This window comes from Balaenoptera acutorostrata, chromosome 5, assembly GCF_949987535.1.
Source record: "Balaenoptera acutorostrata chromosome 5, mBalAcu1.1, whole genome shotgun sequence".
Lineage (NCBI taxonomy): Eukaryota > Metazoa > Chordata > Mammalia > Artiodactyla > Balaenopteridae > Balaenoptera > Balaenoptera acutorostrata.
The window spans coordinates 25,460,195-25,488,008 of NC_080068.1; the positions used below are offsets into that span (position 1 = coordinate 25,460,195).

Below are 27,814 nucleotides of genomic sequence, written 5' to 3' on the forward strand. Positions count from 1 at the left end.
CCCTGTGGATGAGTTATGACGGAGTCCCCTAGAGAATGGCCCTTTTCTCCATCTTTGCCGCTGCCATCGTCTCCTTCACCGCTGCCGTCTCTTTCAATCAGTTTATCCACCATAGCAATAATGCAGTTCAGGCTCTTGCCCACGTGGGCCCACACCCTATCCTGAAAAGAGTATGAGTATCACTACACATTTTTATTGCAAAACCGAGATCAGGCAAAATCAGATGAATCCATCTGAGAGCATCAGGTAGAGGAACAAATCAGAAGGATGCAGATTGAGCAGCTCTAATACTTCCATTAATTTGGCCAAATTATGGATAGACAAGAAATCTCCTTTCTCCTCATAAAGAATAATTTAAGTGTTGTGAATCTTTTTATTTAGTCCATTATTTTTCCTCTGTCATAAAGCAATGATGAACTACCGTACGGCATGAATCCATAATTGAGCACCAATTATGACATTTTACACTGGAGATGTCGATTTTCTTTAGCAATACTTAGTAAGAAAGCAGAGATACACCAATATTTTTAAAGAATGACCGCCACTTGCATTCAAACTTCTTGTTTTTCTTTTTATTGTGATAATATATCCATAATGGTAAAGTTGACCATTTTAACCATTTTTAAGGGTACAGTTCAGCGGCGTTAAGTACATTCACATTGTTGTGCAGCCATCACCGCCATCCATCTCCAGGAATTTTTCATCTTCCCAAACTGAAATTTTGTACCGTGTAAACATGAACTTCCCATTCTTCCTTCTCCCCGTCCCTGGCAACCACCATTCTACTTTCTGTCTCTAAGGATTTGACTGTTCTAGGTATTAGAAGTTCTTAAACTGTGATCTTCAGATCACTTCTAACAGAATGACCTAGAGAATTAAAATGCAGATCCCTGGGTGCCACAAGTCAATCAGAACAGTTTGGGATTAACATATACACACTACTATATATAAAATAGATAATCAACAAGGACCTACTGTATAGCACAGGGAACTTTAGTCAATATTCTCTAATAACCTATATGGGAAAAGAATCTGAAAAAGAACAGATATATGTATATGTATAACTGAACCACTTTGCTGTACACCTGAAACTAACATAACATTGTATATCAACTATACTCCAATATAAAATAAAAATTAAATTAAAAAAAAAAGAACCATTGGGAACTCTAAATTGAAATTTTGAGAAGCTCTTCAGGTGCTTCTGACCACACTAAGTATGAGAATTTCTACTCAATATTATGTGCTTTGTCTACATAATAAGTCACTTTGGCTGATTTAAGCCTAAGAAGCAGCCCCTATCACTAGGGAGCCTCTCGGTCACTGGTCACTAATCTTCCTTATTCTGATTAGCAACCATTTCTGTCAAGGGCAACACATTACACTGAATTTTTTGAGTCATAAAAATTTCTATTTTTAAAAATAAAAATTTTAATATAGTTATCGTCGTGGTAGCCAATCATTCCTGGCTTCCCTTCTTGCTTCTCTTTCCACATCATTCAGATGGAGGTACTGACTCCCTACCTGTGATGTTAATTTTATGAATCCACCTGACTGGGTCACAGGATACCCAGATATTTGGCCAAACGTTATTTACTTATATTACGGGCGTGTCTGTGAGAGCATTTCCAGATAAAATTAGCATTTGAATTGGTGGACTCAATAAAGCATTTTGCCCCCTCCCCCCAAATGAGGGTGGGCATCATCTAATCCACTGACAGCCAGAATAGAACAAAAAGGTAGAGGAAAGAGAAATTTGACCCTTTCTGCTTAATTGTTTGATCTGGGACATCAATCTTCTGCCCTCGGTGCTCTTGATTCTCAGGCTTTTAAGCCCGGACTGGATCTACACCATTGGATCCCCTGGTTCTCAGGACCTCAGATTAAGACTGAACTACACCTTCAGCTTTCCTGGGTCTCCAGCTTGCAGATGGCAGATTGTGGGACTTCTCAGTCTCCAAAATTGTGTGAGTTAATTCCGTATAATAAATCTTAATAAAACTCTTCATATATATGTATATATATATATACTTATGTACATATATATAAATAATTTCCTATTGGTTCTGTTTTTCTGGAGAATTCTCTAATACATCACTGCATATGAACCAAATGGAATCTTAGTGCTTTTCCTTCATCTTGCCATAAAGGAATCTTTCAGTAGGTGTTTTCTCTGTAACAGAGCTATTTCAGGCATTTAGAATAGTGCTTAGTGGAAAGATAATATGCAATTATACTACTTTCTTAGAGGTTTATATTTTTTTTACTGAAATGTATTTTTTTAGCTAAATTAATTTTGTTAGTTTATAAACATATAAACTACTTTTGGGTAGGAGTAATCTAGGAAGAAAGAACTACATTTGAATTTAGATTATTTGATGGTTGTCTTGTAAAGACTGAGTTAAGTTGAATAATTCAACCACATTAAACCAAATATGGGAGTGTACAGATATGCATACTAAAGCTAAGGGGGAAAGAGGGTTTAGTAGAAAAACAGCACATTCAAAGTTAGAAAAGGTAAGTTTGAGGTCCGCCTATGTGACATGCTACCTATGATACCTTGGGAAAACCACCTCATTTCTGGGGACCTACAGTTGGTTCATCTACAGTTTAGAATGATGATTCTTGCCTTGCTTACCTCACCATGCTGCAGTGAGAGACAAATGACATGGTATCTATGAAAGTGCTTGGTAAAATTATTGCAATTTGGCAAAATCACGTCCTATCCTTGCTGGCTTTCCTAAATGAATCAAGCTTGCTTTTTATAACCCTGTAATCTTGAGTATAAAGTATGCTGTTAATCACAAGTAATCATAACAATTTTCCCCTAAACGAAGATCTCCTTTCCGCCAAAGAATTAAAAGCACTTTTCCTCTGCTATTAGTTAAAGCAATCATATCCATAAATTACATCATTCTCTGCCTATTGTCTGAGAAAATGAGGTAGAAACCTCTGACACCTAAAAAGCTCATTACTTCCAGGAGGAAATGCTGGAGAATGGCAAACAAGCTGAGGATGTGAAGTCACTCATTGGAATTTGGTGAGGAGCTTATATTCTAGATCATATAACCAAACTAACTGGCTCCCATTCTGAATATGCCTTAATCACCACCATCACCTGCATCTTTCAGGCTCCTAAATTGAAAAATGAAGCAACTCTCCAGCTAATACTGGGAATAAACTCTACTACTGAGGGGAAAAAGGGGAGAAGTTTTCTCTTAATTTTCCAGATTAGCTTTGTATAGGAGATAGGTTTTCAACTCTCTTCCTGTTGCCCACGTTGAAAGGAACTTATTTTGATCAAAGACGAGTAGTATTGCATGATGTCTTTCTTGTGTAAAGGCATATAAGGGTTGGATCAACTGCTCTTAATCACATCTTTGAAGAGTGTGAACATAAGGGTATATAAGAGGATGATTTTACATTCTACTCCTATACATTGTTCTTCTTCCTTCAGATACCTCGGGTTACAGGATTCCACTGGGAGAAAAAGTAACCTTTGCAGTCAGTAGACAGATCTTTATTGGCATGAGGAGCAAAGTCAAGCATGTTCACTGACCAAAACCAACAATCATATAGTAAAGGGTTATGTGGTAAATGGTAGCAAAACATTTAAGTCATGAAAACGCTTGGAGGACACATGAGCTGGGAGTATGTTTGTTGGGGGTGAGAAATAGAGCAGTTTCTCATGCAACACTAACACATGATTCATGCATAATCAAATACTCTATTGGAGGCACCCTCAGCAGCTGACCCCAAGCAGACTCATTCTGTTCTTTATCTTTTGGAGATCAGATCCTGCCGAGCTAGTGGTGAGAGAACACTGCGCCTTGCCAGACACTGCTTCCTTCTCTTTTATGGCATCAACAAAGTAAAGTCACTGATTTACTTTTCTGTCTCTCACATTAGACTATGACTGATTTGAGAGCTGTGTCCTCACTACACTGCAGAAGGCCTGGAAGAAAGGCAGAGAGAGACATAGAGAGGGAGCAAAGGATGGAGGAGGAGAGGACTTCAACCCAAAGGCAGATTGAGGGTTGCTATTTATATTCAACTGGTATATGAACATTAGCTAACTTACTTCTCAAAAACCATCACACAAGGTCAATATTATTGACTTAGTTTTTAGAGATGAGGAAACTTCAGGTAAGAGATGTTGAATAACATTCAATATTAAAATGGTAGACTAGAAATTCCATTTTGATTCCAAAGACTTGATTCTTCCCCTATAGTTTCCCACAGCATTCTGGTGCCCAGTAGGAATTGCTCTTCATGAAATTACTAGAACTTTGGGGACAAGCCAGACAGAGGAAGGTTGGGGACAGGGAGCCCAGGAAAGGCCAGGTATAGGTATGTGCCACCTCACAGGAGTAAGATTAGGTTTTGGTTATCTGAGATTTGAAAATGAGCCCAATGGCAAATTCTGAACTAAGAGATGACTCTAGAAAAAGGACAGGCTGGTCCCATGTACCCTTAAGTCTGAAAACAACAGTATCATGTAATCACGGATGGAGCAATCACTTGGCTAACGGATCAATCAGCTTGGGTCAAAGGACGTAAGTGGTCAGTATTAATAGAGGACAGTGTTAGCATCAAGGCCCCAGATCCATTCATCAGCCTGGGATATAAAACAGGGAGTGTAGGGAGGAATGGTGATAATTCACTTTGTAGGAGATAATTATGAATTATTATTAATCCAAAGCAAGATAATTATTTTGGAGTTAGGATGCTAAAAATGGGTAGGGAAAGATTCTTGAAGATGTACCTCGAATATCTGATTTCTATCCTAAACAATCCACTTTCCATAGTATCTCTGTGAAAACATATGCACAGAGGAAAATAACCAGCAAAACTCCATTCTCATTCTGATGATTTTTTTTATTCATGAGGTCAGTGCATTGAGGAGATTCTTTTTGTTTAGATTGCTGGTATGGCTGGGACCTACTCAACATTCTTCCCTACTAAAATCATCCAACCCCTCCCCTTTTCAGGCCAGGGAAGAATAATCAGTCTCCAGATTCTGTTTAGCCCCTCAGCCACATGAAAGGTTTAGAAACAAAAACAAAACAACAACCAAATAAAACAACACAACAACAACCTATCAGAAAAGAAGATTGCTGGGCCGTCCCCCTGCTCCCCCCCTCCCCCCAAATAGCAGTCATTAGCCTGCTATTGAGGGAAGTAATGGAAAATTGGTGGGTTAAAGTCTAACCTTTATTAAATGGAGCTTAATGTTGTCCTTGACCTTAATACAACCCAACTTCGTGAAGGTGAAGTGGCTATCAACTTTTGCTCAGCAATGAGGGCAAAAGTCAGTGGGGAATGAGCAGCAATATTTATTCCATTCTGAGTCAGGTAGCTGATCTTGGTTCTTATTTATTTCTGGGTTAGGACCTAAGCTAACATGCAGGTCAAACCCAGTGGCAGTAGATGCACACATCTGATGGATGTAGCCAGCAGTAGCCTGGGGGCCATTACACCTGGCAGAGTGAGCCATGAGGGCAGGGAATATGGTGCTTACTCAGCATGTCACACATTTATGAGCTTGGTGGCATCAAGAGACATCCTGACTGCTTTGGATCAGCTGTTAACTTAAAAAAAAAAAAAAAAAAGTTCAGCAATGCCTAGCTGATCAACTTTTCTAGGGACAAATTTTGATCAGCAAGAATGTAAAGGCTAAACCAGAGCTGATATGGGGGCCCTGTTGTATCTTAATCTCCATGCATAATTTGTCACTTGTCATTACCAATTTCTGAACACTTTGATTAGAACCAGTTAGTAACTTAACAAGGCCAATCTCATCTTTAAAAAGAAGCTTCAGTCTATCTTTGAGTTGATTGAGAGCAGTTTGCACTATACTGGCCTAGTTCCTTCACACTGCAATCCTTTGCTCTTTCCATAGCTTGATAGCTCTGCTCTCTGAATCCTAACCTTACCCAGACTTTTAGGTGAAAGGAGTGGTACATAAAATACTTTATGGTACAAATCGGCACACGTATGGCCCAAGCTGCATAATACACACATACCTGCACACACACATATAAACATACACATACATCATGTCCACTAAAAATAGCCAGATATGCGACATCCATCAGAATTAAGTGAGATTTCCCAACCTCTGCTTCTTATTGAGCCTCTTGCATAATTTCATCCACCTACTCATGTAAAAATCCCTGACCTTGGTTTCCCAATGAACACACTGCTGGCCTCACTCTGAAATTCAGTTCCTAGTTACACGGGTGGACTCAGATGGTCAGACACTGTTTCTCCAGCAGTGACCTCTCCACAGTCCTTGGTTTGGATCTTGCCCAGACCTATACGATCAGCTCTCACATGATCAGGTCTACACTTCATCTTCACTGATCATCATGCTCATGCCATCACCCCTCTGATCAAAAGCAGGCTTAGTACTGCAGCAAGTATTCACTCTTCTCTCAGCCTAGAGGCACCTCTGTAGTTGGGTCGACCTAGATAATTCTACATATTTCTCTTTAGTCTTCAAAATGAAAGCTTTATCCTGGTCAGTCTCCTTGCTATCCTAGAAACATGCTGCTGATTAGCTCAACATATATTTTCTGGGCATCTGCTACCTGCCTGCTGAGTGCTGAACATCAAAGATATGAAGGAAACCTTGGAGGAACTAATATTTCTAACTTGACATATACTGCTTTTTAGGCTTCAAGTGCCTTCTCCCTTACCTTCCATCAATCCAAATTCTCACCCTTTCAAGTCTCAACAATTCCAAGAACTATTCATGCTACTCTCTCTTTGCTTAACTTGTATTTTCTTTCTAATAGACAGTGGGCTCTATGAGGGAAATGCCTATTATTTATTAATCCTTTTATCCTCAGGTCATAGTACTTACCAGGTGATAGTAAATAAAAGAATGAATAAAGGAATGAAGGAAGGAAGGAAGGAAGAAGAAGGAAGGAAGGAAGAAAAATAAAGGAAGGAAGAAATGGTTTCTTCATCTTCTTCGACCTTCACATAACTTCTCTCTTAATCCTTTTGACATTGTTAATGTGTATCACATAACCACCTCTGCTCTGGGAATACCTTTCAATAGTATCTCTGTTTGTTTTATGAGTGCTGGCCATTCACTTGAATTAGATGATATGGCTGTTGAGGTCAGGATCCATTTCTGATGCTTAACTTGTTTTCCCCCAAGTACCTATAGCACTGCTTCACATTATTGATGCTTAATTAACATTTGTTGATGACTTAATAGCCTGCTACTTAGGAGTAAAAATAAATTAAGATACAACTATAAGAAGTATTAGCACATGTATCTTCAAATTGAAGTTAGAATTAAGCTCATATTCTGAATGGTTGAGTTCACCCTAATATGTGTCACATCAAGCTAAAGCTTTCAATTCAGTGAAAATATGAAATAAAGCTTTTGTTTAATAATAAGTAAAAATAAATCACTGATTGACTAAAGCTTTTAATTTTAAATTGGTAATTGCGTGTCAGCCACACACCATCAAACAGTCGTACAAGTGGTTGAATTATATGACGTTAGTGAGTGTGCTGCATGCAACCAATTTCCAGGATTGATTTTTTTTTTTCACTGAATGTACCCTGATATAGCAAGACAATAGTCTGCCTGTATAGACCTCGGCATTTCTTTTAACTATTCATTAAATTTGGTGTATTCAAAAATTTCTACTTAGGAATAATATCTCACTATTCACATCAGAATGTATTAAAGTTTAGGGGCACTTGATTTAAACGTAATCATAAATTTCTAAAGTGTGTGTATGCAAGTTTGCATAATCATTATACGCAGGCATATCAAACTATCTGATGCTGAACCAGGCATTGTAACAATCAGCAAAGTATCCAAGGGAGATGATGGGATCCATTATAAAACCACAGGAAAATCACCATTACATGAATAAGAAGAAAATATCTCTGTTAAAAACACTAATTTGAGTTGGAAGATGAATTGCTGATTCAGCAAATCCATCTGTTCACTTATTCTGACTAATTCTGAAAAATACATTGAACTGGTATGTATAAAACACTGTATTAGCTGCCATAAAACAGGGGGCTGAAGGTGAATGTATTAGTAGGATTTCATGAATACGCATGCCCATAAAGGTCTCCTTTGGGGTTTCTTTTCTTTATTTATTAAAAAAAATTTTTTTTAACATCTTTATTGGAATAGAATATTTGTGCATTTTGACAGACAGTCGTGAACTTTGCCTAATCACCTTTTGTGGACTTTAATATCAGATAAGTATTCGGAGCACATTTCTCCTGGGTGAAATGGACTGGAGAAGGTCAGGAGGGTTTCCCATCCATCAGGAAAACAGATGCCAGAACACTTGCTGTTGCCATACAGAGAAAAACTGGCCTAGTTCTCCCTGTCCTTTCTGATGGGGAGAATGGATGCTTTCAATGTCCCCTCCTCACAGCAAGATTCACAAAACCAGGCAACCCTATTGGGCGTGACGTAGGAAGGAAAAAGAAAGAGCTGGGACAAGGGGAAAATAGTTGCTTCCAATTCATATTTGCCAGTAAACATCTGAAATTATTTCTGTGTAACCAGGCCCTTTGTAATCGGCACATGAATAATCAAATAAAATGAAAATCCCCACCACTGGGTTTCTGGAAGCTTCTGGAGGCCTTAACTCATCATGTTCTTAACTTTGGTCATCTCTGATGATGTTCTGTGTCCATCCTGAATTTTCACCACTTTCTATGTTTGGAGATAATTGTGAAGATGACATGAAAACAGTCACCTCAGAGTTGATTATGACTCTGGGAAATATCCACTAAGGAGAGAGGGATTTAACCAGGTACTTTTGATTGGAAGACAGAAAGAAAATCCTCCAAAAAATTCATGAATTCTAATGGAGGAAAAGGTACCTGACATGCTGCAGAGTTATATTAAATTTAATTATTCCATGTTTCCAGCCAAATAAGAAGGTAGACAAGAATAATAACTTGAGGGGAAATTTCAAAGTCATTAATTTATTCTACAGATGAGTATTGGGTACCTTTTATGTGCAAGTGCTCTGCACATAAACACAAAAGTGAACACAACACTGTCTTTGCCCTTTAGGAGTTTATAAAGTTGATGAGCACATGGAATAAACAGACATATAAACAACTGATTATAATTCAGCGTTCACGAGGTTGTGTGATCATGGGATGCAAGAATAATGCTTTATTATATAAAATGTTTTGGAGTTGAATGCATGCATATGTATATATACATACATCTCTATCTGTGTATCAATAACAGAAAATTTGGAAATAAATGGCCATATTTTAGTGGACATTTTACTGATTCACGTAACTAAGTCATAAGGTATTGCTTTAGAAAAGATAAATCACAGATTAGTATCTAGTTGTGTATAAGATTTCATTACTTTTAAAAAATGTGAATGATTTATTTCCTTCTTATTAAGATCAGGTCAATGGTTTCACATAGCATAATTCTAGCCAGTCAGAGAACTGAACAGAATTGCTTTGGAATATAAATTTGCATAGATACTTCTGCATTATGCATGATCTTAACTATTTTCCCTAGAGGTAAGGTCTAAGATGGAGACAGAATCTGGCAAGAGAAGTTGAGAATACAGATCACTGCAGATTGTTTGTGGAGGAGGAAACTGGCTAGATAAGTTTTGTCCTTAACAGTTAGTAATATTTTGCAGCCATATATGCTCACTGCTACCAATGTTGACAATATAAATAGCTCAATCAATACTCCTGTCAAACTGAAACATTCATATTTGTTCTACACATCATTAGAGAAAGGTGTAGTAGAAAATGAACTGTGAGAATTTGGTAAAGAACATACCAGAAAGATGTAAGTCTTATTCCCAAATTCAATCTTTGGGAATACTGAGTTACAGAGAAACCACAATTTTTTTTCAGGTTGTACAGAGACTTTATTCAAAGGATGTCTGACATAAGTATTACTGTGAATTTGTGCTATTGTTTCTATAAGCTATGAAATTACTGAAAACGTATATGGATTAATGTGAACCATCTATCGTGCTTATGTGACATAAACACATTTTGCCATAATAAAACATAGCAAATGTTCTCCTAGCTTACGAATGGAAACTAATTTTAAATCTGATTTACATTTACCACATGAAGAAGGGAAATTAAGTGGCTAATCTGGATGCTGAATCGTTGCCTGATATACAAATGTAGTTCAACTAAAAAATGGGTTTGGGATATGGCTAAATAATAACAACAGTTTTCTTAGTCCTACACCTTGCTGGAATGGATCAGAATATAAAAGATCAGAAGTGTATCTTTTTTCTTTAACAATTACTGAATGAGGGTAGGCAGATTTAGCCCCGAACCCGTCAGTGTAGTAATGTTGAAGTTCAATCACAGTGTTCTAGAGAACAGCATAATTACTGGAAGCCACAAAAACTGGGTCAATTTAGTACTTTGGTTGGATGACATGCCTTCACATTTTGGACAGACTAATCTTGGAATTCCAGCTGTTGGAAGCATCTGTTGTAGAGATGTAGCGACAGAAAAGCAATATGTCATCTTTACCAGCTAAAAGATGAAGAATGCAATATTAGTCTATTTCTTTGCACAGATTGTCATAAAATCCCAATATTCCTCTGGGGTTTAATTGTTTACTAACTTTTCACGAAAATAAACCTTTAAAGCTCTCAATTATTTAAAAAGTAAAATTCAGCAAATAATAGATTTTTTTTTTGGTCGGTGATCATTTTAGTTTCAATCTCTTCCTTATTGACTAGATAATTATTATCCAGATTCATATGTCATCAATTTTGCCAACAAACAAGCTGAACAGAGAAAGAACCTTCTCACACTGATAGAGAGTTAACAGAGATTCTCCTGACCTCCAAAAGAAAGGTGTTTTATAGGCATCAGCTCAGTAGAACTCAAGAGTAATTTACTAACATGAACTTACTTTCCAAATATTTATTATTAGAAGCTAAATGCAGTTGTTCAAGTTAGGCAGTTGTTAAACCTACAGTCCTTACCAGAAATTAAATAAAACAGATTTTGTAAAATGGAACTACTTTAATCTTATGTGCAAACCTAAATCAACCTACGTGATCAGAGAATATTTTTGTATGTCACAGAAACCCAATTAAATTAATTGTTTAAAACATTGAATTATTTCAGGAAGTTGACTAGACTTGTAATCAGTGCCGAAACTTTTCTAACACTTAATTAACTAAGAAAAGTGGTACACAAAATTATGTTTCCAATTCATTTAATAGCACAGTCTCTAAAGGCATTTCTAATTAGCTACATTTTCTTTGGATTTACTCAACTTTTCAAAGTTAGATAAAGATTTGAAAATAATGTTAAATGGTTATGACTTTGGTGAATTCTTTTAAATAAGGGATTTCCATCTCTTAACAAAGGGATATTTGTAATAGAAAGTGGTTGCTAAGGAACGTCAATTAAAAATGTTATATAACAATCAAACTTGGTTATTGTTTGCAAATAGAGTAAAATTATATTAGGAGAGGAGAGTTAGAAGTAAGTTTTCTGAGTGGGAAAGATTTTCCTTGTAATTGTGATAAATTTATCAGGGCATTTATATGCTTTGTAGAAATAGTGGGTTCTGGAAGAAATTCAGAAATTGTATGAAAGGAGATAAAGAGGAAGATGCAGATCATTATTACCCTACCCTAACCAAACAACCCTGGGAAACTGAGAAGGCACTCCTGCATCAACCGGAAAAAAAGTCAGGCAGACTTTTTCCTACCAAGGTATTCGCAAGTGAATGACGGAAGGTGAGCCAGCATCCATACAGACTCCTACTGGAATATTGGCTGGCCCTCACAAGCACTGGAATTTCCTATTTTTTTCAAATGTTGATAATAAGCAACCCTACCCATTTTCTTTGGTGCCTATTCGGAACTTTCACCACTCTCCTCAGCCTGTCCTCTCTGCCCTCTTCTGAACATGGTTCTGCTTTAATGATCAAAGAAGTCATGCAGGTTAATATCTAAAATACAAAAAGAACTCATATAACTCAATAGCTGAAAACAAAACAAAACACAAAATTAAAAAATAGGAGGAGGAACTGAACAGACATTTTTCCAAAGAAGACACAAAAAGGTGCTCGACATCACTAATCATCAGGGAAATGCAAATCAAAACCACAATGAGAGACACCCCACACCTGTTAGAACAGCTGTCATCAAACACATAGTAGATAACAAGTGCTGGCGAGGATGTGGAGAAAAGGGAACCCATGTGCACTGTTGGTAGGAATGTAAATTGGTGCAGCCATTATGGAAAAGAGTATGGGGGTTCCTCCAAAAGTTAAAAATAGAACCACTTTATAATCCAGCAATTCCACTTCTGGGTATATATTGGAAAGAAACAAAATCACTGTCTCAAAGAGATATCTGCACCACCATGTTCATTGCAGCATTATTTATAATAGTTAAGATATGGAAACAACCTAAGTGTCCATCGACAAATGCATGAATAAAGAAAATGTGATGTATATATATATATATATATATATATATATATACATATATATGTGTGTGTATATATATATATTATTCAGCCATAAAAAAAGAAGGAAATTCTGCTGTTTGCACCAACATGGATGGGTCTTGAGGGCATTATGCTAAGTGAAATAAGTCAGACAAAGAAAGACAGATACCATGATCTCACTTACACACAGAATTTAAAAAATACAAACTCGTAGAAACAGAGAGTGGATTGGTTGTTGCCAGAGGTGAGGAGGGGGAGACAAAATGGGTGAAGGTGGTCAAAAGGTACAAACTTCCAGTTATGAGATAAATAAGTCCTAGGGATGTAATGTACAACATGGTGACTATAGTCAACAACACTGTACTGTATATTTGAAAGTTGCTAAGAGAATGGGTCTCAAAGTTTTCATCCTAAGAAAAGAAAATTGTCATCCTATGAGGTGTTGATGTTTAAATATATCGTGGTGATTATATACATGTATAAAATCATTTTGTTGTACACCTTACACTAATGCAGTGTTATATGTCAGTTATAGCTCAATAAACCTGGAGAAAAATACGTCAAACAAAGAACAAAGAAGCCATCCAGGCCCACGCACCCTCACAAAAGTAAAATCCATTTTACACCTTCCCTGCGTCTCAGCTGAGGAGCACACGTCTGCCCAGGACTCGTCCTCCACCTGCCTGCTTGAATTGATCATCGTCTCTTCTTTGCAAGGACCTTGTTCTATCAGTTATAGCCTCTCAGTCTCTTAGCCTCTTACGTGGCTCTTGGAGTAATAAACACAGTCAATTTCATGACCTTTAAAACAAAACAAGTAAGCAACTAACACACACACACACACACACACACACACACACACACACACGACCTATGTCAGCTAAAGTGTTCCTGTCTAAAGGGTCACCTCATCTTCTTTCTCATATTGTTAACTTCTATTCACATTTAAATCTCAGGAATTACTTCTGGAGATTCCACCCTGACCACCAGACTCCCACTTCATCCTGTGTATAATCCTAAATTGCACTGTCATTGCCATTGGTGTCTCTAGAGCCCTGAATAGGTCAAGGAGCCCTCGCAGCCATGGGCAGGTCACCTAAGTTTCTCCAGCACGCGGCACAGTGACCCAGGCAGAACAAGGGCTCAGTAACACCTACTGTACCAAATGCTTCACCATAGACCTCAACTCACCATGTTTCCTACTCTCTCCCTCTTTTCCCATCATAAAAAGTTTCTGTATTTAAAATGTTGATCTGAAGTCACATTAGCAGAGCCAACCTTTTTCCACCTGTCTCTCTCCATCCCTATCACAACATTTTAACTATTTATTAACATATTTTTATCTACCACTAGACTCTGAGCTCTAGGACCTAATGATCTGACTTATCTTCCCTTTTGGAGCACCTGTGGATATAGAAGTTCTCAAAAGTTATCTAAAAGGAGGGAGGGAAGGAGAGGGGCGATTGGAGCCATAGGAGGAGGGCGAGGTGTGGGAGTGGGTTTGCATAACACAATAAGGTGGAAATTATGAAAACAAAAGATACCCAGTTCCAAAACTCTCCCTCGACTTCATATAAAAATGGCAATCATTTGTCAAAAAGTTTACTGTATGTTTATTTAAATGAAATACAAGTTCTATATCTACCCAAACTCTTTCAAATTCACATTCCGTATTTATGATCTACCCCATCTCCCCATTTATCTCAAGGAGTAATATTGATCCTCATAATAAGATTACATAATTTACATATCTTAAAAAAGAAAACATACAGCAATAATATTAAAGTAATACCATGCATTGACCTGGGCTTTTCCAGGTCATGGGGCGTTATCACACAGCTAAATCATTTATCTTAGGACCACACTAAGAGCTAAACAGAACAGGTGCTGTTATTTTCACTTTACAGTTGAAAAAAATTGAACTTCAGAGAGGTTAAGAGGTATGCACGACTTGGAGCTATGAATAAATTGAAGAAGAAGGTGACGGTAAAAGGAAGAAATATTAGATTTGCTCTTTTGAAAATGATGCAGTGGGAGAAATGCAATCTTAATCAGCAACAACAAATACTTATTCAGCATTTACCTCATGGAGCCCAGCTCTGTCTTTCCTGTGATAGAAATTTTATCAAAAGAAAGAGCAGGTATCACTTCACAGCGCTTCAGACAGCAATTTTTTTGAGAGGCCTGAGCCTTTCAAATAATTTACTACCCAAACACTTTTAAATTTAGGGTGGCAGGAAAAGTAATCGTTAACTATTTAACATCTAATACAGCTAGCATACTACGGCATTTTCTTGGTTTAACATATGATACAGTAAAGCGTTTCCTTCTGTGTGTGTGTGTGTGTGTGTGTGTGTCTGTGTGTGTCTGTGTGATGTGCATATACTTCAAAAGGTTCTTGGATAATGAATATGCATTGATTCAGGAAAAGCACACTGTTCCCTCTCACCCAGAGAGAGAAACCTTGATTTTCTCCTGTCTTTTTCTGCCCACCTACGGTTCCTATCACCATGTTGGCTTCTTTGGTTTATGTGCCTTTACTAGTTATTTTTTCAGATGCTTTTATGTGGCCATTCTCCTGTCAATTTTAGAGCCACCTGGAGCAACATCTTTTTTAAACAAATAATAGAACCCATGAACAAGAAGGACTTAAGAGATCTTTGTGTCCACTGCCATATAAATGTTAACACTTCTTCAGGTGTGTCCAGAACTTACACGCTGGATTGCACCAATGAAAATACTTGTTGCATCTAAGTAGTAGATTATGGATGATTATTGACTCATTTTCTAAAAAAACAATTTTAATGGCTTATATTACCTTGGCAATAAATAAGGAAAAGTATTGATATTATAGAGTCTTGCAGTTGTGGCATCCTTGCTTTGATGACATTTCTCGGAGATATTTATTCTTTGACTGCATTATATGTATATAAAATATATATAATGTATATGTTATATATAGAAGCTATTTGAGAGTAAATAGGTTTTCACGCCAAGTAAATGTGATCAGGAATAAAACTTCCATTTTATCATTTGCCCCTGAGGAAAAGTGTAACCTATTTATCCACAATCTGTATTATGACTGCTTTCCGACTTGTTTTCATGAAAAGCGGAGATTTTTTTTTGAACATTCTTGCTTTACTTTTCAGGACTAGACACGGAGAGGCAAGCCATGTAAAAAAACAAATAAAAAACTTACCCACTCTTCCTCATCGTAGTCCGAATGATGCGGTATGGAGTCCTGCCTTCTCATTGGCGGGGGTGGGTCCTGGGAACTGCTCTCCTCTGTGCTGGTCTTAGGAGAGGATGGCTTCTTAAGGACACCTCCTGGCCTGGCAGTGTAAAGTGCTAAAAGGGCACTTCTGACCAGCTGATCCTTGAAGGCATGTACGAAAAGCTCTGTCTGGAAAGAAATTGACAGGGATTCAGCACAGACCTTTGAAAAGGTCAGTGGCAGATTTGCTGGCACTTGAGTGGTGTGGATGGTGGGAAAAGTGCAGGCAACAGAGAGAGAAAATGATTCATACGGATCAATGGAAAATAGTTTGGTTTGGGTTTCCGCCAAGGCCTTGAGTCCTATTCTAAAGTTAATGCTGAGGTTCTATATGCATTATAAACGCCATCTGTCTCCTCAGCCCACTCTCTTTTAGTTCCAGATCCTGTCTTTGGAGATGCATTTCACTGGGGATTACCATTTGAACACCATCTCCCTGCTGTACCTTTCAAGTAATTCCAAATACACCTTTAAAGAAAATGTGATCAGACTATGTTTATTTTGTATTTTAAACAGAGTTAAAGGCTAAAGAATGACATATCTCTTCAAAACAAAAAAAATAGAGGCAGGAGACCTTTTTTTCTTTTTAGCATCATGGACAGATTTCAGCAGTAGAGATGACATAGGCAGTCTTCCCCATGAAAACATTTGGCTTTTGTTCCCCATTACTACCCTCTAAACTGTCTCCTCCACCAAATGGTTTCAGTAATGTTCAGTGTTAACGAGGTTACTATGAAACTTGCCATGTAAGTTTTACAAGCTGGTGGTAAACACCTAGTAAGTACTATGGTAATGATGGCTTTCCAACAATAAAGAACTTTACAGCTGTACGCTGCAATTTCCTGATGAAATGTTTAATGGCTTCACCCTGTTATACACTGCAGGGTGCAGTAATTGATTTTCTGTATTATAGTACACTTAACATACACGTGGCCTACCAATCTGTTCAAAGAGTAGAGAAGTAACTCAAGCACTGACCCACATTGTTAACATATTTATGCTTTGTAATCTGTTGGGAAGGGGTCCTTTAACCCATAGCATTATTTTGAATCACAGATCATTTACTGAGACACTCCCGGATATAATGCTGTCTTCACCAATGCTGTAACTCAAGGTAATCATTTACTGGTGCTCTCTCAATATGTAGTCAGCAGTGCCATGCTTAATAACTGTTACTAAATTGTCTCTCAATCTCCCTGTTGTGAGTGTGGACAATTACAGAAAACCAGTTAAACCAAGTGCAAAATAAGCACCTAATTAATACGACCCTGTCATATCTGCATAGTTATATCTTTGCAATGGATCGTGAAATTCTAGAGCTAGAAGGGAGTTGAGTGGACTTCTTCACTAACCAGATAAAAAAAATTAAGAAAAAAGTGTGATGATCTGTTCTAGGGCAGACTGCTGATTGGCAGCACAAAGGGAACAGAGTCAAAGTTTTCTAACAAATTCAGTAGTATTTCCCCTTACTGCACACCATCCAACATGACCCTCAGCCTCGATCCTTCTGTCCTTCTTCCCCTTCTTCTCTAACTCTGGCTCCCCATGTGTTCTGAACATCTACCAGCTCTCATAGTTAATTGTGTCCGCGATCGCTGATGTTAACTCTCTGCCCTGTGAAATTTTAATGGATGTTTTAAACACTCTTTTAATCTGTTAGTCATACTGAAGGCACTTTGAAGGTAAGTAGACAAGAAATATGGTAAAAAGAGGATATATTAGAATAAGAGGCTGGAAAATATTTTTATAATAACTAAGAAAATAAAAATAAGGCAGAGCTTTTTTTATTAAAACAATGGATGAAAAAGTTGGCTAGACAGTACAAGTCAGTATAGTTATAGCAAAATGGAGGAACATGCTGTTTACATAATTTTCCAGAGAGCATGGATGTGTCTATCAATGTGAATTTAAATATTAAAAATGTGAATTTACTTCCACTCAGCTTAACCTAACTATTTCTTTCTTGATCGTTTCAATAAATTCTTTTGATTTATTTTTGGAGCAAAACAGCTTGACTTCTTTGACTTCCTGCTACTACAGCTCCAGTCTCCATAACACTCACTAATTACTATGTAGCTGAATACTATTCACACCCAATGAAATTTCCTATGGTTCTTGTAATCACCACTATTTCCTCCCATAGCACGCACACAGAGTTTCCTCTTAATTTACTCAAATCTCATCTGGGTTGATTTAGCACCAAAGACATGGGAGATAATACAGTAGATTCTTGCAGTTTTACAACCTAGAATTTTGGGGGAGGGTAGCTGAATATAACGCACAAAATCTTAAACAAACACAATAAAAGCTGCTCTTCTACTTTGTGTGTCTACTGAAACATGTATCTGACTCCTTGGAAACTCTCTGGATCACCCAGATGCTGTGCATAGAATCGTATTCTGTTAGAAAATAGCAAAATATTCCATTGCAATTTCCATCTGACCCGGAAAAAAATCTTAATTTTTCTTGACCGGTATTACTTGGTAAATGTAGACCAATATAGACCCAGGTGTTTTACCATCAAAATAAATCAGCTTGAAGAGATTAATGTAGTCACACAATCCCAACACATCTGTATGTTGTTGTTCTTACAACTGAGATAATACTAGGGAAGTTAAGCATCAGGGAAGGAGGTGACCATGTCTCTCTGAGCTGCCTATTGACTCAGAGTTCTGAAAGCCTTTTTCCTTTTCTTACTTAGCTCCAACTACAGTAAGCGAAAGAAGAAAGGCTGACTAAATGTTATTGTAAGGGTAGGCAAAGCAATTAATTTAAAATATCGGTGTAAGATTATAGTAAAAAAGCATAAACTCTGAACCCAAGGCAGATCTATTTCATTTGTTCTATATTTTAAAAAGAAAAAGAAAAGAAAATGTTTTCTTGCCTTTCTGCCATTTGTCCAATTCATATGCTCATACAAGTATCCTTCAAAGTAACACCCAGAATTATCTGCAAGTACAAAACTACTAAAAATTACTTCTCCTGGGGATACATTTCCTAGTTTCCTGAATACTAATGCCAGAGGAATAGTTAGAATATGTTCATTTAAAAATACTCTTTTAAACTAGAGAACTCAACAAATTAAGCAAAGTCCCATTCTATTTAGAATTTCCTTAGAGTCACTGAAAAAAATTCAAGGCCATGCCTAATCTCATCTGCAATACAAACTACCATAAAACAAGTAATTATCATTTTAATAGTCATGTATATGGCAAGAAAAGAATCCTGCTTATTTTAAAATTTGATATGCTTTAATTATTTCATAGTGTTATTCTTGACATTAGTACATTGATATGCGTTTAACATTCCCTAAAGCAAAGAACATTGAACTTTCAGCCAGGAGAGGTAGCTGACATCTGGGCAGCTTATATAAATTATCCACTTGACCTTGGCTAAATCACATAACAACTTTTCCCCAGTATGTACAAAATTACAATGCCGATCTGTGAAACCCTTATGGGAGGTCACTGAAAACTGTAAAGTGTACTCTTCTATTTATGCTTCTCTTTCTTGACTGACCTTTTCAGTTTCTGCTGTTGACTCATAATCCCCTGCTCACTCAAAATGTGCTAAGTGGACCCCAAGGGACCTTAAACCACATTCTCAAAAGCATTTTTCCATTGGTGATGTAACCCCTTCTTCCATAACTTCAAGTATCATTTTTTATTATGCCAAGGTCTTCAAAATCCATTTCTGCTTACCTCCTGAATCAGCATGGTCAAGGGTTTTCATCTGCAAGCTTTTTGAGAAGTCTCAGCCCGATCTCAAGTTTTTCAAATAAATGTGTTCTTCCCTGTTTTCCATCTGAGTGGTATCATTACTACTCAGCAACTCTGAGTCCAAACGTCTGGATCATTTTCAGTAATACTTATTTTCTGGGTCAGTGATCAATTTCTAGTAGTTAGATATTTTCAATAATTTCAAAGATTGACCCTTACGTTGTATCCCCACAGCTAAACCTCGTTAATACCCTTTCTGCATTCCATGTTGATATTTCCATAGTCTTCTTACTGGTTGATTTACTTTTCTTTAACTATTCTTTTTTCAGGATGTTATCCAAGGTCACCAACACTAAAATGTTGACTTCTGGGTCCCATCTCAGAACTACTGAATCAGAATTTGTATTTTATCAAGCTCCCCAAAAGCATTACTGATATTGTGATGCTCAATAATTCAAATCTCTCTGTCCTTACTCAGCCTAGTTTTGGCTCTGAGGATGATCTTCACAAAGCAAGCCTCCAGGTCTTAGGCCCTTAACAACCTTCTCAGTACCTACAGAACAGACCTTCTCTTGGGTAAATAACTAGGAGTGAGATGGATAGCTCATATATATCTCTTTTAACTTTATAAGACACTGATGAACTGTTTTTCAAGCTGCCAACAATTGTGTACCCATCAGTGATAGATGAAAGTTCCAGTTATTCCATATCCTTCCTAACTTTTCCTATGCTCAGCCCTTTCGATTTTAGCTATTCCAGTGGGTGGTTAGTGGTACCTCATTTTAGTTTAAATTTGCATTTCCCTAATAACAAATAATGATGAGTATCTTTTCATGTGCTTATTTGCCATCTGTCTTTTTTGGTAAAATGTCTTTTCAATTCTTTTGCTCATTTTTAATTGTTTTATCATTCAGTTGTAAGAATATACATTCTGACACAAGTCCTTTGTCAGGTACCTATTTTATGCATATTTTCTCCTAGCCTATGACTTGCCCTTTCAATTTCTTAATAGTGTCTTCTGAAAACTTTAATGAAAGTTTTTAATTTTGAAAGTTTTTAATTTTGAAGAAGTCTTACATAATTTTTTTTTTGGTTCATGCTTTTTGTGTTCTAAGAAACCTTTGCCTAACCCAAGATGACAAAAAATTTTCTCCTATGTTGTATTCTAGATGTTTGTTTATTTATTTATCTGTTTGTTTTTAGCTTGTATATTAAGGTCTATGATCCATTTTTAATCAATTTTTATATAAGTGTGAGGTAAACATAAGGAAAGGTTTATTCTGCATATGGATATCCAATTGTTCCTGCACTATATGTTAAAAAGATATCCTTTCCCCAATGAATTTCCTTTGCACTTTTGTCTAAATTTATTAAACACATATGTATGGGTCTATTTCTAGATTCTGTATTCTATTCTGTTGATCTATATATCTGTGCTTACACTAATAAGTTACAAACCATGCAATGAATATTATTTTTTTAAAGAGTAAATATGTTTAAGTAAATTAAACTTTTGATTTTTAAAATTCTGTCCACATACATACCATTTCTGGCACTCTTTATTCTTTTGTGTAGATCCAAATTTTCCATGGTATCATTTCCTTCTGTATGAAGGATCATTTCCTTTAAAATGTGTTCTAGTGTAAGTCTGGTATGAAATCTCACAGTTTTTGTCTAAAATGATCTTTATTTCACCTTTATTTTTGAGAGACATCTTCTCTAGATATGGAATTGTAACTTTTTATGTATGTCAGTATTTTGAAGATGTTACTCCACTATCTTCTGGTTTGCATAGTGTCTAATAAGAAGTCTTTTACAATTCTTATTTGTGTTCCTCTGCACATAATGTGCCTTTTTTTTCCTTTTCTTTTTATCTGGTTGTTTACAATTTTCTCTTTACCTCTGTTTCTCAGCAATTTAATATCTGTGTTTCTTTCTTTTTTTTAATATTTACTCTGCTGGAGTACATTTTGCTTCTTGGATCTGTAGTTTCATAGTTTCATCAAATTTTGAAAATTTTGGTCATCATTTCTGCAAATATTTTTCTGTCCCCCTCTTCTTTTATTCTAGGACTCTAATTATATGTATGTTAGATTTCTTGGTATTGTTCTATAAGTCATTCATGCTCTGTTTTATCATTTTCAGTTATTCTTCTCTTTGTGCTTCATTTAATTATTTTCTAATACTATGTTTGCAAGTTCACTATCTATTCTTCTGAAGTGACCAATCTGCTAATTCCACCCAGTGCATATTTTTATTTCAGAAATTATATTTCACTTTTCTTTGAGTTCTATGTGATTCTTTTTTTAATTTTCCTTTTTTTCTCCTCATCCTTTTTATATGTTTCTTTGCTTTTGTAAGTATGTGAGCATATTTATAAGTGCCATGTTAAAGTTCTTATCTACTAACTGCATCATCTCTGTCATTTCTAGGTCTGTTTCTATTGCTTAATTTTTCTTCTACTTACGGGTTATACTTTCCTGCTTCTTTGCATGCTTAGTATATGCTTGTTGAATGCCAGGGGCATTTTGAGTTTACATTCTTGTTGCTATATTTTATTGTATTCTTTTAAAAAATGTTGGGTTTTGTTTTGGTATGAAGTTAAGTTACTCAGTAGGAGGACTCAGTAAGATCATTTCACACCAGGAGGACTCAGTAAGATCATTTCAAACCTTATTTTTAAGCCTTGTTAGGGTGAATCAAGAGCAGCCTTCTTTAATCTAGGACTAATTTAGCCCCACTACTAGGGCCATGCCCTTCTGAGGGCTCTATGCAGTGCTCTACGTATGACAAAGTCTTCTCACTCTGCAGGTCAGGAGATAAACCATTCTGAGTCCTGTATGACCACCAGGACTTATTTTGTATGCTTATTTCTTGTACTTATTTCCCTGGATTTTGATAGTTTATTCACATGCATATGCAAATCAGTACTCAGGTAAAGATTTTAAAGCACCCATTTACAGACGCCCAAGGCTCTTTCTGTATGCAGCTCCCTCCTTTTTGGTACTCTGCTCTGCAAATTTTAGCCATCTTGGCTTTTCCTGAACTCCACTTGGCGGTCTCCTCAACTTGAGAAGTTGCTGTTTGGCTTCTCCCTCCTTGTGCTGCAGCCTGGAAACTGCCTCCAGGAAGAAACTAGACAATTATAAGGTCACATAGTCTGTCATCGTCCTATGCTGCCTATTTTCCAATGCCTAAAAACCATTATTTTATACATTTTGTCTAGCTGTCTTTTTGTCGTTTGAGAGGATCCATGTTACCCTATCATGGCCAGAAACAGAAGTTCTAATTCCATGTATTTTATGTATAAGTATCATTCTTAATATTATTTTACTTTCTTACCTTTATTTTCCTTGTTTTTTTTTTTAATTTTTTAATTTATATGAAACTTCTTTTTTTTTGTTTTTTTAAAGATTCATTTATTGATTGATTGATTGTTATGTTGGGTCTTCATTTCTGTGCTAGGGCTTTCTCTAGTTGCGGCAAGCGGGGGCCAGTCTTCATCGCGGTGCGCGGGCCTCTCACTATTGTGACCTCTCTTGTTGCAGAGCACAGGCTCCAGACGCACAGGCTCAGTAGTTGTGGCTCACGGGCCTAGTTGCTCCGTGGCATGTGGGATCCTCCCAGACCAGGGCTCGAACCCGCGTCCCCTGCATTAGCAGGCAGATTCGCAACCGCTGCGCCACCAGGGAAGCCCTAGTTTCCTTGTTTTTAATATTCTAATAAACGCAGTTTTGTTTTTATATAACAGTACTTATTTCACCAATTAAATATTTACCATATGAGGGAGACTATGAAAAGAAGAAACATAAGTTCTAATCCTGAAATTTCACCTTCATTTACACTAGTTACTTTCAAGTTTCCTTAGAATTTAGTATGTATGTATGTGTGTATATGTAGATACATACTTTCACCAACTATGAAAAACAAACGAAAACTCATTGAATTCTTCTACTCAGTTTGGGATTGAGAGAGAGTAGTGGAAGTGAATAAACAATAAGAAATTCCTTCTCAGTACCTAAGTAATCAACATAATCAATGTTCTGTATATTATATATATCTTCAACTTCTTAGCAAACTGACTTTCTGGCATTGTTATTAAGGAAACCGGAACATTTCTTAAGAAAATCCTGAGTTTTAGAATGGAATGCTTGTTTCTTTCTTTGAATACAGCAGAATGCTTTGGTATACTATGTTAAGGTTGAAAAGATACTAGGAATTGGAAGGTGTTGGGTTTTCTCAAATATATTGTGAGCAAAGCCTCTACTATTTGTGACCAAATCCTTTTTTGTTGTTGTTTACCATTTCACAGCTGCCATATTGTGAAATAGTCCATGCTTTTAATTTCTTAGACTATAAAATTAAGGACCATGTCTGTGTAGTACTTGTCATACAACATTGAGTACAATACCACACACAATTAGGTGCTCAGTACTGCTTTGTGATGAGAATAATAATAATAATGACTTTCTAAACAAGGTCTATCAATCTCTATGGAGTGGAGACTATGATGGGCATTTGAAACTAATGTCACACATATATCTGAGTAATGAGATTCATGCCTACATTTGTGTCCTTACGTTTTCATTTTGAATTTCTTTACTTTACTTTTCTCTTTCTCTCTCTCTCTCCTTTCTTTTTGTCACAGTATTGTATAATTTGAGTCTAGAAAAAAAGGAAAATGCATTTTTTTATCCCACTCTATTATTAACCTTTCATATCTTATGTTAAAAATTTGGACAGCAACAGTCAGCTCTACCCACCACCAGAGCCTCCCATCAAGCCTCTTAGATAGCCTCAACCACCAGAGGGCAGACAACAGAAGCAAGAAAAACTACAATCCTGCAGCCTGTGGACCAAAAACCACAGTTACAGAAAGACAGAGAAGATGAAAAGGCAGAGGGCTATGTACCAGATGAAGGAACAAGAAAAAACCCCAGAAAAACAACTAAATGAAGTGGAGATAGGCAACCTTCCAGAAAAAGAATTCAGAATAATGATAGTGAAGATGATCCAGGACCTCGGAATAAGAATGGAGGCAAAGATTGAGAAGATGCAAGAAATGATTAACAAAGACCTAGAAGAATTAAAGAACAAACAAACAGAGATGACCAATACAATAACTGAAATGAAAACTACACTAGAAGGAATCAATAGCAGAATAACTGAGGCAGAAGAACGGATAAGTGACCTGGAAGACAGAATGGTGGAATTCACTGCTGCGGAACAGACTAAAGAAAAAAGAATAAAAAGAAATGAAGACAGCCTAAGAGACCTCTGGGACAACATTAAACGCAACAACATTCGCATTATAGGGGTCCCAGAAGGAGAAGAGAGAGAGAAAGGACCAGAGAAAATATTTGAAGAGATTATAATCGAAAACTTTCCTAACATGGGAAAGGAAATAGCCACCCAAGTCCAGGAAGCGCAGAGAGTCCCATACAGAATAAACCCAAGGAGAAACACGCCGAGACACATAGTAATCAAAGTGGCAAAAATTAAAGACAAAGAAAAATTATTGAAAGCAGCAAGGGAAAAACAACAAATAACATACAAGGGAACCACCATAAGGTTAACAGCTGATTTCTCAGCAGAAACTCTGCAAGCCAGAAGGGAGTGGCATGAAATACTTAAAGTGATGAAAGGGAAGAACCTACAACCAAGATTACTCTACCCAGCAAGGATCTCATTTAGATTTGATGGAGAAATCAAAAGCTTTACAGACAAGCAAAAGCTAAGAGAATTCAGCACCACCAAACCAGCTCTACAACAAATGCTAAAGGAACTTCTCTAAGTGGGAAACACAAGAGAAGAAAAGGACCTACAAAAACAAACCCAAAACAATTAAGAAAATGGTCATAGGAACATACATATCGATAATTACCTTAAACGTGAATGGATTAAATGCCCCAACCAAAAGACATAGACTGGCTGAATGGATACAAAAACAAGACCCATATATATGCTGTCTACAAGAGACCCACTTCAGACCTAGGGACACATACAGACTGAAAGTGAGGGGATGGAAAAAGATATTCCATGCAAATGGAAATCAAAAGAAAGCTGGAGTAGCTATACTCATATCAGATAAAATGGACTTTAAAATAAAGAATGTTACAAGAGACAAGGAAGGACACTACATAATGATCCAGGGATCAATCCAAGAAGAAGATATAACAATTATAAATATATATGCACCCAACATAGGAGCACCTCAATACATAAGGCAACTGCTAACAGCTATAAAAGAGGAAATCGACAGTAACACAATAATAGTGGGGGACTTTAACACTTCACTTACACCAATGGACAGATCATCCAAAATGAAAATAAATAAGGAAACAGAAGCTTTAAATGACACAATAGACCAGATAGATTTAATTGATATATATAGGACATTCCATCCAAAAACGGCAGATTACACGTTCTTCTCAAGTGCACACGGAACATTCTCCAGGATAGATCACATCTTGGGTCACAAATCAAGCCTCAGTAAATTTAAGAAAATTGAAATCATATCAAGCATCTTTTCTGACCACAACGCTATGAGATTAGAAATGAATTACAGGGAAAAAAACGTAAAAAAGACAAACACATGGAGGCTAAACAATACGTTACTAAATAACCAAGAGATCACTGAAGAAATCAAACAGGAAATAAAAAAATACCTAGAGACAAATGACAATGAAAACACGACGACCCAAAACCTATGGGATGCAGCAAAAGCGGTTCTAAGAGGGAAGTTTATAGCTATACAAGCCTACCTAAAGAAACAAGAAAAATCTCAAGTAAACAATCTAACTTTACACCTAAAGAAACTAGAGAAAGAAGAACAAACAAAACCCAAAGTTAGCAGAAGGAAAGAAATCATAAAGATCAGAGCAGAAATAAATGAAATAGAAACAAAGAAAACAATAGCAAAGATCAATAAAACTAAAAGTTGGTTCTTTGAGAAGATAAACAAAATTGATAAGCCATTAGCCAGACTCATCAAGAAAAAGAGGGAGAGGACTCAAATCAATAAAATCAGAAATGAAAAAGGAGAAGTTACAACAGACACCGCAGAAATACAAAACATCCTAAGAGACTACTACAAGCAACTTTATGCCAATAAAATGGACGACCTGGAAGAAATGGACAAATTCTTAGAAAGGTATAACCTTCCAAGACTGAACCAGGAAGAAACAGAAAATATGAACAGACCAATCACAAGTAATGAAATTGAAACTGTGATTAAAAATCTTCCAACAAACAAAAGTCCAGGACCAGATGGCTTCACAGGTGAATTCTATCAAACATTTAGAGAAGAGCTAACACCCATCCTTCTCAAACTCTTCCAAAAAATTGCAGAGGAAGGAACTCTCCCAAACTCATTCTATGAGGCCACCATCACCCTGATACCAAAACCAGACAAAGACACTACAAAAAAAGAAAACTACAGACCAATATCACTGATGAATATAGATGCAAAAATCCTCAACAAAATACTAGCAAACAGAATCCAACAACACATTAAAAGGATCATACACCACGATCAAGTGGGATTTATCCCAGGGATGCAAGGATTCTTCAATATACGCAAATCAATCAATGTGATACACCATATTAACAAATTGAAGAATAAAAACCATATGATCATCTCAATAGATGCAGAAAAAGCTTTTGACAAAATTCAACACCCATTTCTGATAAAAACTCTCCAGAAAGTGGGCATAGAGGGAACCTACCTCAACATAATAAAGGCCATATATGACAAACCCACAGCAAACATCATTCTCAATGGTGAAAAACTGAAAGCATTTCCTCTAAGATCAGGAACGAGACAAGGATGTCCACTCTCACCACTATTATTCAACATAGTTCTGGAAGTCCTAGCCACGGCAATCAGAGAAGAAAAAGAAATAAAAGGAATACAAATTGGAAAAGAAGAAGTAAAACTGTCACTGTTTGCGGATGACATGATACTATACATAGAGAATCCTAAAACTGCCACCAGAAAACTGCTAGAGCTAATTAATGAATATGGTAAAGTTGCAGGTTACAAAATTAATGCACAGAAATCTCTTGCATTCCTATACACTAATGATGAAAAATCTGAAAGAGAAATTATGGAAACACTCCCATTTACCATTGCAACAAAAAGAATAAAATACCTAGGAATAAACCTACCTAGGGAGACAAAAGACCTGTATGCAGAAAACTATAAGACACTGATGAAAGAAATTAAAGACGATACCAACAGATGGAGAGATATACCATGTTCTTGGATTGGAAGAATCAACATTGTGAAAATGAGTATACTACCCAAAGCAATCTACAGATTCAATGCAATCCCTATCAA

General features: G+C 36.6%; 1 protein-coding gene across 12 annotated transcripts in view; it reads right to left on the reverse strand.

Annotated features, from left to right (window-relative positions):
• INPP4B (inositol polyphosphate-4-phosphatase type II B) overlaps positions 1-27,814 on the reverse strand; it is a 779,792-nt gene that overhangs the window by 110,276 nt on the left and 641,702 nt on the right. For all 12 annotated transcript variants that reach the window (XM_057546957.1, XM_028168300.2, XM_057546956.1 and 9 more), the window contains 2 exons: positions 15,680-15,883; positions 2-161 (listed from right to left, as the gene is read on the reverse strand). In XM_057546957.1, coding sequence (XP_057402940.1) covers positions 2-161; positions 15,680-15,883 — 364 coding nt within the window. The remainder of the gene's footprint in view (position 1; positions 162-15,679; positions 15,884-27,814) is intronic.